Source organism: Echinops telfairi, unplaced genomic scaffold, assembly GCF_000313985.2.
Source record: "Echinops telfairi isolate 266 unplaced genomic scaffold, ASM31398v2 ScPeMD7_60;HRSCAF=208, whole genome shotgun sequence".
NCBI classification, from domain to species: Eukaryota; Metazoa; Chordata; class Mammalia; order Afrosoricida; family Tenrecidae; genus Echinops; species Echinops telfairi.
Window position 1 is genome coordinate 7,968,578 of NW_022103958.1, and position 15,479 is coordinate 7,984,056.

The 15,479-nt window shown below is 40.3% G+C and overlaps 1 protein-coding gene and 1 non-coding gene across 2 annotated transcripts in view; both read right to left on the minus strand.

Moving 5' to 3' along the window:
* TTC17 (tetratricopeptide repeat domain 17) overlaps positions 1 to 15,479 on the minus strand; it is a 119,736-nt gene that overhangs the window by 78,300 nt on the left and 25,957 nt on the right. Inside the window, exons 2-5 of the mRNA XM_045291124.1 lie at positions 12,621 to 12,710; positions 8,919 to 9,088; positions 6,791 to 6,902; positions 6,075 to 6,206 (exon numbers count right to left, since the gene is read on the minus strand). Of these exons, the coding sequence (XP_045147059.1) occupies positions 6,075 to 6,206; positions 6,791 to 6,902; positions 8,919 to 9,088; positions 12,621 to 12,710 (504 nt within the window). The remainder of the gene's footprint in view (positions 1 to 6,074; positions 6,207 to 6,790; positions 6,903 to 8,918; positions 9,089 to 12,620; positions 12,711 to 15,479) is intronic.
* On the minus strand, positions 8,136 to 8,242 carry LOC115869936. Its single transcript, XR_004046451.1, has one exon. It is a non-coding gene; the product is annotated as a U6 spliceosomal RNA (small nuclear RNA).

A 15,479-nucleotide genomic window follows, 5' to 3' on the forward strand; every position in this document is an offset into this window, starting at 1 on the left:
CCTATGTCCTCAGCGATCGAGTAGGGGTAGGCTGGTGTGCTTCTTCCGTGGGTTTTGTTGTCTCTCAGCTAGATGATGCTTGTTTATCTTCATGTCTTTAAGGCTTCAGGTGCTATATCTTTTGGTAGCTGAGCACCATCAGTTTTCTTCACCACACTTGCTTGTGCACCCATTAGGTGTTATATCTTTTGGTAGCCAAGCATCATCTGCTTTCTTCACATTTTCTTGTGCATCCACTGTCTTCAGCGATCATGCCAGGTAGGTGAGCATCCCAGACTGCCAAATTGTTAGAACAAAGTGTTCTTGTGTTGGGGGAGTACTTGTGTAGGGGCCCACTGTCCATCTGTTTTCTTAATACTCGACCTATAAATATATGTACATTGATCTATTTACTCATATGTAAATATATTTACATCTTTATATGCCCGTATTTACATCTCTATGAGTACCCTTTGCCTCCTAGTTCTTTCTTGTTTCTTTGTACTTTCCTCTTGTCCCACTATCATGTTCTGCTTTCATTTGGGTTTTAGGCATTCCTCTCGGTTGCAATGCCCTTGATCCAGCCCTGCAAGGCCCCTCCCCCCCCTCCTTCTTGACATTGATTTTGGATCACTTGTTGTTCCCTTGTGCCTGTGCTTGTTAACACCCTCTTCCTTCCTCCCGACCAAATCTTTCTGGCACAGTACTCTGAATATGTTTTTGCATTTTCTTTTGATGCTTCCTATATCATTCAAGATTTTGCCATAAAATCCCTCAGAATTGTACTTTGAGGCTTGACTTTTCTTCAGTTCTTTTAGTTTTAGTGCATTCTTCCCTTTTAACTTTCTATTTCCAGGTTTTGTACATTTCCTCATAATGTTTCACTGTTTTTCAGCTCCCTTTGAACGCTTGTGTAGCTTTTATTTCATTTCCCCTTCACTTTAGCTAGTATACTTTCAAGAGCAAGTTTCAGATTTCTGCTGACATCCATTTTGTTCTCTTTTTCTCTTTATAATTTTGCTTTTTTCGTGTATGTCTGCCTTGATTGTCCTCTGTCTTTAATCTTTGGGGTCTAATGAATCAAATGTATTGAGATGGTTTCTAAATTCAGGTGCGTATATTGAAGGTTATACTTTGACTCTCACGGACTTGTTTTAAGTTTCTCCTGCTTTAATTTTAACTTGCAACGTGGACAATTGGTGATCTACTCTGAAGCTGACTCTGTGCCTTATTCTGACTGAGAACATCGAGCTTCTCCACCGTCTTTCTACGGATGTAACTGATGTGATTCTCCTGGGTGCCAGCTGGTGCAGTCTACATGAATACCAAACCAAACCAAACCAAACTGAGCTGCCGAGTCGATTCCGACTCTCAGTGCCCCTATAGGGCGGGGAAGAACTGCCCTTGTGAGTTTCTGGGACTGTAACTCTTTACAGGAGTACTAGCCCATCTTTCTCCCATGGAGCAGCTGGTGGTTTCAAAAGTGCTGCCCTTGCAGTTAGCAGCCCAACTCCAAACCACGCTGCCTGTGCCACAAGGGCTCCATGTGTCTCCCTGAGGAGTTGCTGTTTATGATGTTGAAATGCTATTTCCAATGAGGAAGTCACTGGTCCTGCAAACTGTATCATGCGAGTGCTCATGTCTTCTACCACCAATGCTGTATTTCCCAAATACTGGTCCTTCTTTGTTCTGTCTTGGCATTCCTATTGCCAGTAATTATCAATGCTTCTTGATGCATGTTTGATCAATTTCAGACTGCAGAAGTTGGCAAAAACCTGTAATTGCTTCATCTTTGGAATTAATGTTCGATGCGTACATTTGAATAATAGTTGAATTAAGTAATCTTCCTTATAGGTGTAGGGATATGACCCTATCACAGCATTGTAAGGAAGATTCACAATAGATCTTGAGGGCTTCTTTTGGATGATGAATGCAACATCATTCCTCTTCTGGTTGTCATTGCCAGCATGGAAGAACAAATGATCCAATTTCAAATGACCAACACCAATTCATTTCTGGTCACTAATGCCTAAGATAATGATCTTCAAACACTCCTCATTTAATTTTTGACATCTAATTTTCCTATATTCATCTTCCATACAGTTCTGCTCTAGTTGTTAATGAATGTTTATAACTCTTTCTTCTCATGTTGACATATTATATTACTGTAGCAAATTCATAATTTATGAAGTTAAACAGACTTTCTGATAGGCTTGCTTCTTTTCTGGTTTGAATTTTTCTTCCTTTAACTACGTATATAGAATTTCAACCACACAAGGTAAAACACTAAGCTGAACCACAATATAAATGAATTTAAACTCAAGTACAGAAGGTTTTAATTTTATACCTCAAAAATATTACAAAATTTAAAATAGAAAAATATTTACAATATACATGATAGCCAAGGCTTAACAGCTTTAATTTATAAAGAGCGCATAAAAATCTAATCATAATGTAAAGATAAAGAGAAAATCTGTGGTAGTTCCATAATCTGGTGTCAATTTGTGGAGAGGTGGAGTCCAGCCTGTCAATCAGGCTGCAGCTTGATGACCTCATTTGCAAGTGCCACAAAGATAAACAGCTCACTGGAGGCTAAGTACACATTCACTCACTGCAAGACATTCCTGCTGACAAGACATATGGAGCTCTGCTGATGGCAGCCAGAGCTTTGGAGCTGGAGGAGGCAAGTGGAGACCCACGCCAGCACTAAGATGCTTCCACCACCACTGGATTCACAAGACTTTCCACCCACTGGCCTGTGATCTTCCTGCATTTAGCATCATTGCATGTGTTGCATGAATCTGAAGAGGAATTTACAGGCTGGTACGAGACACATGGCCTAATATTGAACTTATGGACTTGATCTGGATGGGGCTGGGATGTTTTCTTAATGTCCAATTGCCCTTTGATATAAAGTACTCTCTTACACACGAGTGCCTATGAAATGGGCCACAAAAATAAACAGGCCATTCAAAAGTAATAAACAATGATTAATAAGTGCATGAGAAGTATAATTTCACAAATGAAATAGAAATTAAAAAGATACAAGCAGTCCTTTTATAAAAATTGGCAGAGATTAAAGAGTGCTAATACTCAGTATTAAACGATATATTAACTTCAGATTATTTACTGTAGAAAATGCTAGGTTAACTAACACTCCATTATTGTCTGACAATTTGCATAATGTGTATAAAGAGCCTTAAAAATATGATACCCTTTGATGGCACATTTCCAACTATTAAAATTTTATTTTCGAAGAATAATTCAGTTTGAAGTATAAAAATGCACAATAATACAAATCCAAAAGAATACATTATAAACCAGTAATTGTCTGAGTTGAGAAACGATAATTTTTACTTTATCTTTTATAGATTTTTATGTAGTGTGAACTTTTTATAAGAATTGTTTTCTCTTTAAAAGTTATTTTTAAGATTAAAACATTAAGTTCAATCCTGTATTATCTATCACAAAGAGTTTTATCTTTAAGAAAAACATATGATTTTTGAGTGGTTCAATGAAAAATTTTACCACTCTGCATACATCAGCTATGAACTTTTACTACACATAACTGATCAAAGGAGACTATATTTTTACAGTTTTCTTTGTGGGTGAATTTTTCTCTGAACTAACACATTTAGGAAATAGTTTTTTGTATTCATAAGACAATTTGAGTTTTACCTTTTATTTTCAGAATTAAATACTGACTTGGGACAAAAAAGTCCATTAAAAAATTTGACATGAATACTGAAAAATATTATCTTAAGCAGAATAGCATATTGGAAGTAAGAGGAAAATATCTATTAAAAAAAAAACAACCTTTCTACAAGATTTCCCATAAAATCTCCCCCAAACCTATAAATGTTGGAATGTCACTGATGGCCACACTCTTTCCCTTTGGAACATGTTTTCTTCCTGGCCAGTCTTTTAAATACTTCTCAGTCTCCTCTGCTTCAAAGCGAAATGTGGGAATGTCGCGGGCTTGGGCCGGCTTTGTTTCAAACTCCATCCTCGCCTTGCTGAACAGTTCTGTGGCTTTCAAAACCCCTTAGTTAATGATTCTTCTTCTTTGCATCCAGCTTTGGCCTCTCTTGGAATTGAGACTTAGATAACAAAACAAAACAAAACAAAACAAAATATTCCCACTACCACTGAGTCAGTTCCAACTCATGGGGACCCTATTTAGGTTTTCTTTTTTTTTTTTTTTTCCTATTTAGGTTTTCTAAGGCTTTGTAAATCTTTATGAGAGCAGGCCACCTCATCTTTCTCCTGAGAAGTGGTTGAGAGGTTCTCCAACTGTGGCCGGCAATCCAATGCTTACCTGACAGCACCGGCAAGATTCAGATACGTATTTCAAGTTTCACATGGTGAAAACAACTTGAGCCTCTCTTCTCCCACCTCCAACCCTGCTCCTTCTCTAAGCTGGTCAAGTGAAAAATGGACACGTTCTCCCTCATTCCTATTGATTCTTCTTCTCCTGCAACTGAGCCAACGGCTTCTGTAACTCCTAACCATATACTGAAACCATTTACTTCTGTACAACACCTCTACTAAGCACTCTGGTTCAAAACATCTGCATCGTACTCCTGACCTGCTGCAGCAGCCTTTCGTGTCTGCTTTCACCCCTATGACTCTCCTGGCTCATCGCGCACCAGTCGCACTCGGCTGACTCTGAATCCACGCCGTGAGCTCATCCAGGCGTTAGTGCTTCTGCCTTGTTCTCAGTCTGCTCTTTGTGTTTCGGCTGCTTCTTGCCATTAGATGCCAGCTTACATTTCATCTTTCCAGATAGGACAACTTAAGCGTTCAATCTAAAGTACTCACCCAGTTACCCTCTATCTTTAATTTTCTAAGGACCACGTACTACTGTGGTCTACTCTCAACAAACCATCCTCTAAAAGATAATTTAAATCCTGGGCCAGTTTCCTCTTATTACTCATCAAGTTCTGGCAATGCAAAATGTCCAACATTACCTTCAAACATGTTAAACAACAAGATGAAGAAGGTAACTTAGTTACAAAAATAAACACATAAAGCTCTTGAAAAATCAGAGACTACATTAGCACTTGTGTCTGACAATTTTCTCTCCTGACATGCATAGCCATGCTTTTGAACAAACAGCATACAAACATTGCACTTACAAACCACTGATTTCATATCGCTATCATTAATACTGCGTAGGAACTAGCTTAGGCACAGAGGAAAGCAAAACCATTTTTCTAGATTCCTATGTTATCCTGAATGATACGTCTAAATTCTTGGGTCCTGTTAACACAATTCCCTGTTTCCTTTTAAAAAGAAGATGCTCCATTATAAGAAGATTACACTAAGATGTGATTGTTGGTGGTGATTCTTTTTCTTGTTCAGGGAACAGTGGTAATTCATGTATAGGGACTTAAAAAAGCTCATGGAGAAATGGAATGAAAAGATAATGGTATTTTTTTCATGAACTTTTGAAGCCCCCTTGTATTGTATGCAGGTGTATCATCGACAGTAAAATGTTGAATTTTCTTAAAACAAAAAACCATAAGCAAACTAAACCCTATGCCATTGGGTCAAGCCACAGCTACCACCTATGGCTGTGTGGAACTGCTTCACAGAGGTAGAGACTGTCAGTAAGCCTTTGATAGCCAGATTGCCTTATCTTTCTCCCACATGGCAAAGTGGCTGACAGATCTGAGTGGCCGCCCAACACTTAACTCACTGGGCCGCTGGGGAGGTGCTCACTAAATTTTCTAACACACTCAAAATACATGTGGGGGCTTCAAAAAGTTTGTAGGAATATGGAATGAAAATACAATTTTTCCACGAAATTTTTTTTAGTTCCTTTGTACAAACTACCTCATAGGCCCTATTGCTTATATTAGTGCACGGATTGGTTTTTCATATAGTAGTTATAATAAAAAAACTTTTCTGTACCCTTTACTGGTAAAGGGACTGATGTACCAATGTTTCTCCCAAGCCTTGAGCCATACTGCTTATGTTAATGTGCTCGTACGTTAAAATCACCATGTAGACAAAAACAAGCTGGGGAAAAATCTTCTGAAGGAGAAATAATTTGTTGACAGTCTTCCAACTCTAAGTCACTGACACCTTACCTTCCGCAGGCCTTCAAGAATGAGGTGGCCTATGTCATCTATACCTCTCCCTAACCGTTGAGATAAATACGTGAAGACCGGGTCTTCTTTCGGCAGCAGAGGTGCAGAAAGATTCACTCTCTCTTGGACACCCTGAAAACAAACAAACAAAAAATAACAAACAGACAAAGGAGATTATAGGTCTTCAAAGACAAACAGTTTGGTATTTTGTACTACTTGCTTGAAAGGAATTGTAAGAAATAGGTCACATACACATAGGCATAGCTCAAAGATGGGAGTTCAGTTCAACCACCAGAATAAACTATCTCACTGAAGCAAATCACACAAACGTTCTGCTTCCTCATTGCCTGTAAAAGTTAGTTACACTATGCTGTAGTCAATAAGTTCCCAAGCTGACTTGGTTGACCACTCCCTTTTCAGAAAAAAAGTTACTCAGCACCCTCCTAGCAATTAAAACCTTTGTCCTACCGCTCATAAAGTGAGGTCAAGTGCAGGCTATCTGCTTTTGCAGCCCTATATCATTTCAGCACCCTTCAGGGGGCGCTATCGGCCACTTTTGCAAACACTGGTATAGACTTCACAAAGACTTCACAATAAAACCCAGTATGGCTGTATATTCTTATTATCTGTTTATGTAATAAAGAAGAATGAAAAGAAAACTAATATAAGAAATTGTAAAAAATGATAAAAGAAGATTCCCAAAGTTTTCTACTTACCCTTAAGTGCTGAAAAGCATGGATACTATATGGAAGTTCTAGAATTTTAGTACAGTGAGGTTGCTCAGGGTCAGGAGGGACAGGAGATTCTGTGTCTATATAATCTTCAGGGCTAAGATAAAGGATTGGAAGCAATAAATAAAAGGTAAGATAATACTATCTAAGAAATGTCAATTTTATTTTCTCAATTCTCAACTGTACAATCCATAGTCAACTTTCGTATCTTTTCATGGAGCTGTTATTGGAAAACAAAACTTACTGCTCTTGAGTGGCTTCTAACTCATATGACCCTACAGGACAGAACAGAACTGCCCCTTTGGGTTACCAAACCTGTCAATCTTTACATGAGCAGGTAGCCTCATTGTTCTCCCTCAGAGTGGCTGGTGGGTTTGAATAGCTCACCTTATAGTTAACAACCCAATACAAAACCCACTGGTGGAAGAGTGAAATTTCTTAATATGGCTCTTCTACCCAAGACTATGTAAATCACACCAAATAATTAATTAGGTGGGACTATACACAAGGCCCGTGTACCATTAATAGAGGGGATTGGTCAGTTTTCACTACCACCCCCTGGGCTATAAGGATGAGTCTTCTTTGAAGAGAATGAGAACCGGAAGGACCATTTTAGAAGAGCACGTGAGTGGTGGAGGTCCCGGAGACCAGATGCATTTGAGACTGTGGCATGGAGACTCAGAGCAACAGTGCTTCAGCGACCTTCTCCTGGCCCTACACTATGGAACTGTGGCCCAGAGTGACAGGCGGGCTGCCTTCCTGGGCTCTGGAGGCAAAGGCCAAGGGACCATGTGGCTGAGAGGCCGAGTTCCTGAGACAGACTTGGATGCTGGCAGAGGAGACCAATGACTGTCTCTTTACTGTTTGCTTGTGGCAAACTACTGATTTCCACATCACCCCCCTGCCCCCCACTACCCCCTGCCCAAAACCAAACTCACTGTCCTTAAGTCAACTGTAACTCATGGCGACCCTAGAGGACAGATAGAACTGTCCCTGTGGGTTTCTGAGACTGTAATTCTTTACAGGAACAGAGAGCTTTATCTTTACCTCAGGGAGCAGCTGGTGGTTTGGGACTGTTGACCTTTTGGCGAGCAGCCCAACATACAGCCAATACACCTCGGGGGTTCCGACCTCCCCATTAAACTCCCTTAATTGTGAGTACTGCCTGTGAATTCTGTGGACCAATGCAACAAATTATCGAACCCAGCATATATGCAGAGTGGTGTGGGAAGAATGGTTGGTATTAGACTAGGTAAAGGAGGAAGCCAGAGGTCAGGCAATGGCCCTCCCACTGCCGTTTATTGCACCACTACACCACCAGGGGTCCTCTAAAAAATATGGCACTTTCATGAATTTGCGAGGTATCCTTACACAGGAACCATGTTAATCTTCTTTGTACTGTTCCGATTTTAATATATGTGCTGCTGAAGCCAGTGCTAATTTAACACTAGCTGTTAAATTAGTGTTAAATATTTTAAGAATTCAACTTAAAAAGGAGCTAAGTCAACACAGAAGACAATAGATGGTACAAAGAATGTCCAGATGCTGGAATTTTAAAAAGCTACACTGCTACTCTAAGGTGACCAGATGTCCCGATTTTTAATAATTTCCCCCGCATCCCACGGCATTTAAAAAAGTCCCAATTTTTGGAAAGAATGCATGACAAGCTAGGGTATACGGTTTTCGGCTGCCATGTGGCTATTTCACCAGGATATAAGTTTTATCAATGGTGTCCCACTTTACCAATGTTAACATCTGGTCACCTTACTCTGTCTCCAGCAATGTTAGACTGACATACCCTTCCACTGACAGTGCCAGTCTTGACTCTAGTTCATGATTTTCAAATATATATTTTTTCCAATTTGATAGATGAAAATTATGTGTTTAAATTTGTACCTATTTCTTTTATCTATTGGTTATTTGTATTAACTTTATGATAAATCAGCCAGTTTTCTACTGTGGTTTGATGTATTATTAAGGGTTTGAAAGACTTGTTGGTGTGGTATATATACTGTGACCTTATAAATTTCAAAACTCAGATGTGATAAAAGCTTAATCTCTTCAGAGAAGGAGTTCCTTACTTACTTCAGAAAGGCCCATTTAGAAAACTTACCTGATGTCTTTACTCTCCAGAGTTATGTAGGTGCCGTCATACAGATCCAGGTCCCCGAGGGGCACCTTGGCCTTGATGCAGTCTGGATCTTCTTTATTGTGCCTTTGTTCCAGGCCTGTATCTCTGTCCTCATTTTCTTCTATGTGAATTTTTTGAGCAACTAATTGCTTCTGTTAGGAAGAAAATGCAAAAAGAATGGATGCTTCTACGTTTTTGAAAAAGGAGAATTTAATGAGTGCTGAAGAAGGGAGAGAAAACAAAGCTTGGGCTCAGGGTTCTGAGGATCTCATGGGCTAACTTAGCCCAACTTTTCTAGAAAGGTATCCACACCCAGAAAATGACTTTACTGCTACTCTGCCTCCAGACCAACTTACCTTCCCTTGACAGTGTCTGTCTTTATTCAAGTTACTGATTTTCCAATATTTTTTTACCAAGTTGATAGATGAAAGCTCCATACATGTTTCAATGTGTTCCCACTTCTTTCATCTATTGGTCTCTATTTTATTACAAATCATTCAGTTTTCTACGATGGTATTTAAACAAACAAAAGCATGACATTCAGAACACTGGCACATGAGCTCATTTACAATATGCTCACTAATGCCCTAGAAAGCCAGGTCTACCAAGTTACCTTTTCTGGCCTAGGAGGGCTCAGCAATTCAAACACCTTTGAATTACCCAGACACATCAGGTTGTTTCAGTCCAAGATGTTAAGCATATTCATACCGCTACCTGGAATACTCTCCCCTACTGCCTGGTGGTTAACACTCTCGGTTGGCGGCTCACTGAGATGCTGGAGGCTCAAGTATGGCCAGACGTGCCTCTGAAGAGAAGCCTGGTCATTGGCCACTGAGAAATCAGCCATGGCCTGGAAGTCTCATGGAGCACAGTTCTTCTCCGTGACACATATGGGCTTGCCATGAGCCAGAACTGACTCAAAGGCAACTAACCACTGGCTTATTTGTTCCTGGTTAATATAAGTTGTTACCGCGTATTTGCCATTCAATGATGCCAGGCACCAGATTAATGAAAATAACTTACATTCTTCTAATCACTCAAGTCAAAAAAACTGGAGTTATTCTTGACTCTTCATCTGTCTATCTCTCTCTTCCTACCCCACCACCCTTGGCTTACACACTGTGACTAGTTTTGCTGTTGCTTCTGTGTTCTATCCTGCCCTCAGGTCCAGGTTTAGACTTTACGTTTTGGTTGGGGTACTATCTCAAAGTAATATCTGCCCGACAATGAAATTTGGGAAATTGAAGATGTAATAATTGAACCACAGGATAGCTGTGGTAGTGAATTACTTCATGTGACTGCAGTCTTGTAACGCCCACCAAATGGCTGGTGGTGGTACGTGTCCTCCAGTTGGCTCCAATTCTTAACGACCTTATGCACACCAGAATGCAGCACTGCTGGTCCTGCGCCATACTCACAATTGTTCAGCTTGAGCCCATGATGCAGCCACTGTGCCAAGCCATCTCCTTGACAGTCTTACTCTTTTCGCTGACCTTATACTTTACGAAGCATGATGTCTTTTTCCAGGGACTGGTCTCTCCTGATAACATGTCCAAAGTATGTGAAACCAAGTCTCACCATCCTTGCTTCAAAGGAACATTGTAACTGTACTTCTTCCAACACAGATTTGCTTGTTCTTCTGGCTGTCCATACTTTCAATATCCTCCAAACACCGTAATTCAAATGCATCAGTTCTTTTTAAAAAAATTTTTATTAATCATTTTATTGGGGGGGTGTGTCTCTTACAGATCTTTTAACAATCCATAATTCAATTGTATTAAGCACACTTGTACATATGTTGCCATCATCATTTCCAAAACATTTTCTTTCTACTTGAGTCCTTGGTATCAGCTCTTTTTCCCCTCCCTCCCCCTCCCACCCACTCTTGGAATCCTTGATCAATTATATTATTATTGTTATGCATACATTCTTCTGTGGTTTTCTTTATTCAGTGTCCAACTACCATATGTACAAGAGGTGACTGAAAATACCCTGCTTTGGTCATGTGCCCCTTAACCCTCAAAAAACCATCTTGCTCTTGAACATTTGAAAAGGTCTTATGCAGCAGATGTGCCTAATGCAACGCCTTGTTGACTGGGTAGGAATACGCAAATGTGAGGTGCTGGTGGCCCACTAACAAGGTTGGACAGCTTGTAAATAATGTAGAGAAGGTGTATGGCCACCTAGAGAGGGTAGGATCACACAAATGAGATGTGTTGAGCTATCGTAGAGGGGACAGAGGGATCCACACTGCTATCGAGAAAGAAGAGCCTGGAGTGGAGCATGTCCTTTGGACCTGAGATGCTTGTGTTGTGGCTGAACCTCCTTGACCCAGGAGACAGAGAGCTGTGACAACGAAGATGGGGAGGGGCAACAAGAGACTGCGAGCAGCTGCAGGGAATCGGTGACAGCAGGGGCAGAAAGAGGAGTCCAGCAAGAGATGGCATGATGGACTTCCAAACCCACATAGTGAGAAAAATTGAGTGCCTTTGGACAGGAGGGGGCGCCTGTGGGCACTTCGTCAGCGAGAAGCTCAGAGTGCCATGGGAAGGATGATCGGTGTCAGAACTGGTCAAGAGCCTGGAGGGTGGAGATACGTCTGACCTCTGCCTTGGACGCTGTGCATCTTATTTTTATCCATTTATTTGACACTGTTGGTCTTGATTCTCTCTTCTCCCAGGGAAGTGAGAGGTCGGCCACTGCTCCCATGCCACTTTGACAATGGCTCAGTTCCACTTGTGGTAGCACAAGGCATGTTCTGCTTCCCTGCTGACTAACTCCTATTGCAACGCAGACCCACTGTCCCCATTCTATGTGAGTAGGATGGCTCATCATCAAGCAATGAGCCTGGCTCTGTTCCCTCCTGTTGCATGGAACCTGCCAGTCCCCTGGACTCCACAGAATGGTGTCACCAGGGACCATGCCTGCTTCTTATTTTGCAAATTAGCTTACTCTTCCTCCAACTTCCAGTTCCTTAACATTTGGATTTGGTTAACAATGTACCTTTGAGTTTTGGCAAGGAAAAACCATCCAATTTTCAAATCACTGGTACTGTTAGCTATGGAGCAAAACCAGCTTAGGAAAATCAATGATAGAGAGGGGTAAAATGGATGGTTGATTTGCTTATTAACAAAGCTGCTCTGGTTTCATCAGCACAAACTGGCGTCACGTTTCCAGGGTATAAAGTGATTAGTACTTGTCACTGTAACCATTAGAACACACAAGAGCTTGGCTTTTAGCTCTTAGCAACAAGAAAGCATCGTTTGAATACATACTGAAAATTTGCTACCTTTAGATATTTTACCAAATACCTCTACCAGAAACACATATCCTTTTCACATTTCGTGGAAAAACTTAAACATGGGAACTACGTTTAAGGATACAGTGAGTCAAGAGGGAGGTGCAAAGCCCAGGCTAGGCTAGTTTACTTCTCTCACTACTGCTCAATGTCACTCCAACTAAGTGGTTTAAAAAAGTGAGCTACTAAAGGGAGTATATTCCTGCAAAAGTCAGTAGTAGCAGGCCCAACAAATAATAGGATTTTAACTTTTCTTTGAACATAAACTAAGCAACAGTAACAACCAAGCCCACTGCCAGCACGGTGATCTTCACTCTGGGTGACCCGAGAGCTCCTGTGAGATGCAACCAAGTGCCATCTGCACATCACATGCCCAGTCGCCTCACCTCTAATTCTTTGAGGTAGTTAACTGTTGATTCTTGTCTCATTAGTATGACTAAGTCATGGGGATGCTTCAAGTTCATTGGTGAATCAACCTGCAAACAAGCAACAAATATATGTGACTATTGTGTAGAAAACATGAAACTTCATTTGAATTAAAAACCAAAAGCTCAATTCACTGCCATAGAGTTGATTGGACTCATAGTGACCCTGTAAGATGGGGTAGAACTGCCCTTATTTATAAGTTTCCAAGACTGTAACTCTTTGTGGGTGTAGGAAAGCCTCATCTTTCTCTTGTGGAGTGGCTGATGGTTTCAAACTGCTGACCTCTGGGTTAGCAGCGCAACTCAACCAGTACCCCACCAGGGCGCCTTCTGAATTAATAAACAAAAAAACCAAACTCATTGCCATCGAGTCAATTCTCACTCGTGGTGACCCTATAGGGCTGAGTGGAACTGCCTCTGTGGGTTTCCAAGACTGTAGCCCTATACAGGAGTAGGAAGTCTCATCTTTCTCCCTCTGAGTGGCTGGTGGTTTCAAACTGCTGACCTTGTAGTTAGCAGCCCAACATGTAACCAGTATGTCACAAGGGCTCTTCTGGATTAACAAAGGCTCCTTTAAATTACTGTTCAATCATTAACCAGTGCTAGGCATTCAGTAAAACCAAGGGGCATTTTCCAAAAGGGATCACACATGAATTTGAGAAACAAAAATGACAAGTTCAATACCTATAAGCCTTGAACTCCCACTTGAAAGAGGGGGCTGTTGAAGCAAATACTCTTGACATGACAGGTTCTCTGGCAGTGTCAAGACTAGAAGAAGTAACTTGGCAATGAATGATAACATAACTTTTTAAAAAGCTGTTTTATGCCTGTTATTTTCTTTCTTCAGTGAAGTCCTGCCTTGATAAAATGCATATTCTATACCTGAGTAGGTTTGGAATCAATAAAAAGAGGAATATTAAAAAGAACTCCATTTGAAGGCTATTTGTAGAAGCTATAAACCAAAGATAAAATAAAATAACCTTGAGATTTATTACTTAGCTCTCGTGTTTCTGGGTCATACACAAAGGACTGAGATGTCGAAGATGGAGAATAATAAATCCTCACATACTAGCAGAAGGCTTATAAATTAGTCCTTGCTGTTTGGATGGTCATTTGACAGCATATATCAAAATGTCAAAGTATATGCATACCTGTCAGCCTAAGAATTCAATCTTATCCTACAGAAATTCTTACACATGTAGAAAAGATATATACAAGGACATTCACTACTACCATATTAGTTTTACTATAAAAATAGGAATATTTTATGATGTGTGAATTATATGGCAATAAGTGTTAGGAAAAAATTAAAGAAAACAAAGATCATGGCATGAGGACTTAGGTTACATTATGAGAAAACAAATCACTCAAAACAACGAGGATAGTAGCAATGTTTACATGCAAATCGCATGTGAGACAGATGTATTACCAGATGTGTTTTGTGTTTTCAAATCACCAAAAAATGTTCTTGTTCAATATAAAAAAACAAAAGACAACAACAAAAAGGTCCCTATTTCCTGTGACTGTGAGCATCTTATTTTTAAATGCAGTATTACCTTTTCTCTAAAGTGTCAGTTTTCAAGGGGAGTGAAGGGAGACAGCAGATGGTGTAAAATATGAAAATAAAAATAATTTATAAATTATCAAGGGTTCACAAGAGTGGAAGGGGAAAAAAGAGGAGCTGATAACAAAGGTTCAAGTAGAAAGAAAATGCTTTGGAAATGATGATGGTGACATATATACAAATGTGCTTGTGCAGATTGATGTATGGATTGTCATAACACCTGTAAGAGCCCCCAATAAAATAATTTATTTTTTAAGTGTGTTTTATGTCAATACATCTTTATTGTTTAAAGATTCATATGAACAGTTGTTTTATCTTGTATTTTAGTAAATTTAAAATATTAGCTCACATTTCCTACAAATTTGAAAGAGGGAACATAAATCTTATAAGTATACAAAAAAAAAAAAAGGAATAACCTAAACCCATCAATAAAGGAACAGGGGAATCTATCATCCAATGGAATGAGGTGTGGAAAACCTGATCTACTGTTGTGGAAAGATGCTCTCAATGTATAGTTTACAAAAGCAATAAAGAATACCAGGTATATATATGCCAGCATGGAGTAGGGAACCAGTGGAGAGGTCTGAGGGGCCAGCCCCTCCCAACTGCATGGACAGCTACCCCTCACCCCAGAAGAAATTATTTCAGAGGACAGCACTGAAGCTGCAGCTCAGGGAGAAGGACATGCCTGATTAGAGCACACGGGAGCAAATGAACGGGGAGGAAGAGAGAGTGGAGCACATCCTGGCCCACCAAGCCTTGACGATGATATTCCCACTCAGAGCAGCCAATCCACAGAGAAGACCATATGACGGGCCCCACTATGAGACATGACATCCATCACTGACCCATGGCCCTACAGGGGACAACACTGGAGACAGTGTGGGAATTGTGTGCAATCTGAACCCACCACACCGAGGCAAAACACTAAGGGTGTGCAACAGAACAGCAAGGGGAACAGAGCAACGAAGTCCCCAGGGAATACCAAAAATAGACTTTGGAGCCAGGGCTTGGCACCCCATCAGACTCAACTGGAAAACACTCCTAAAGGCCAACAAACAGTCCTTGAACTAACTACAGGCTTTTCTTTTTGTTGTTGTAGTATTGGGATTTTTGGGGGTTTTTTTGTCATTGGCTTTTTGTTGTTGTTGTTTTGTTTTCTTTTGTTGCTTGGTTTTGTTGTCTTGTTTTTGTGCATGTTATCTCCGCAGGTCTGTCTAAATAAGATAGGCTGGATGAACAATCTGTAGGAGAAA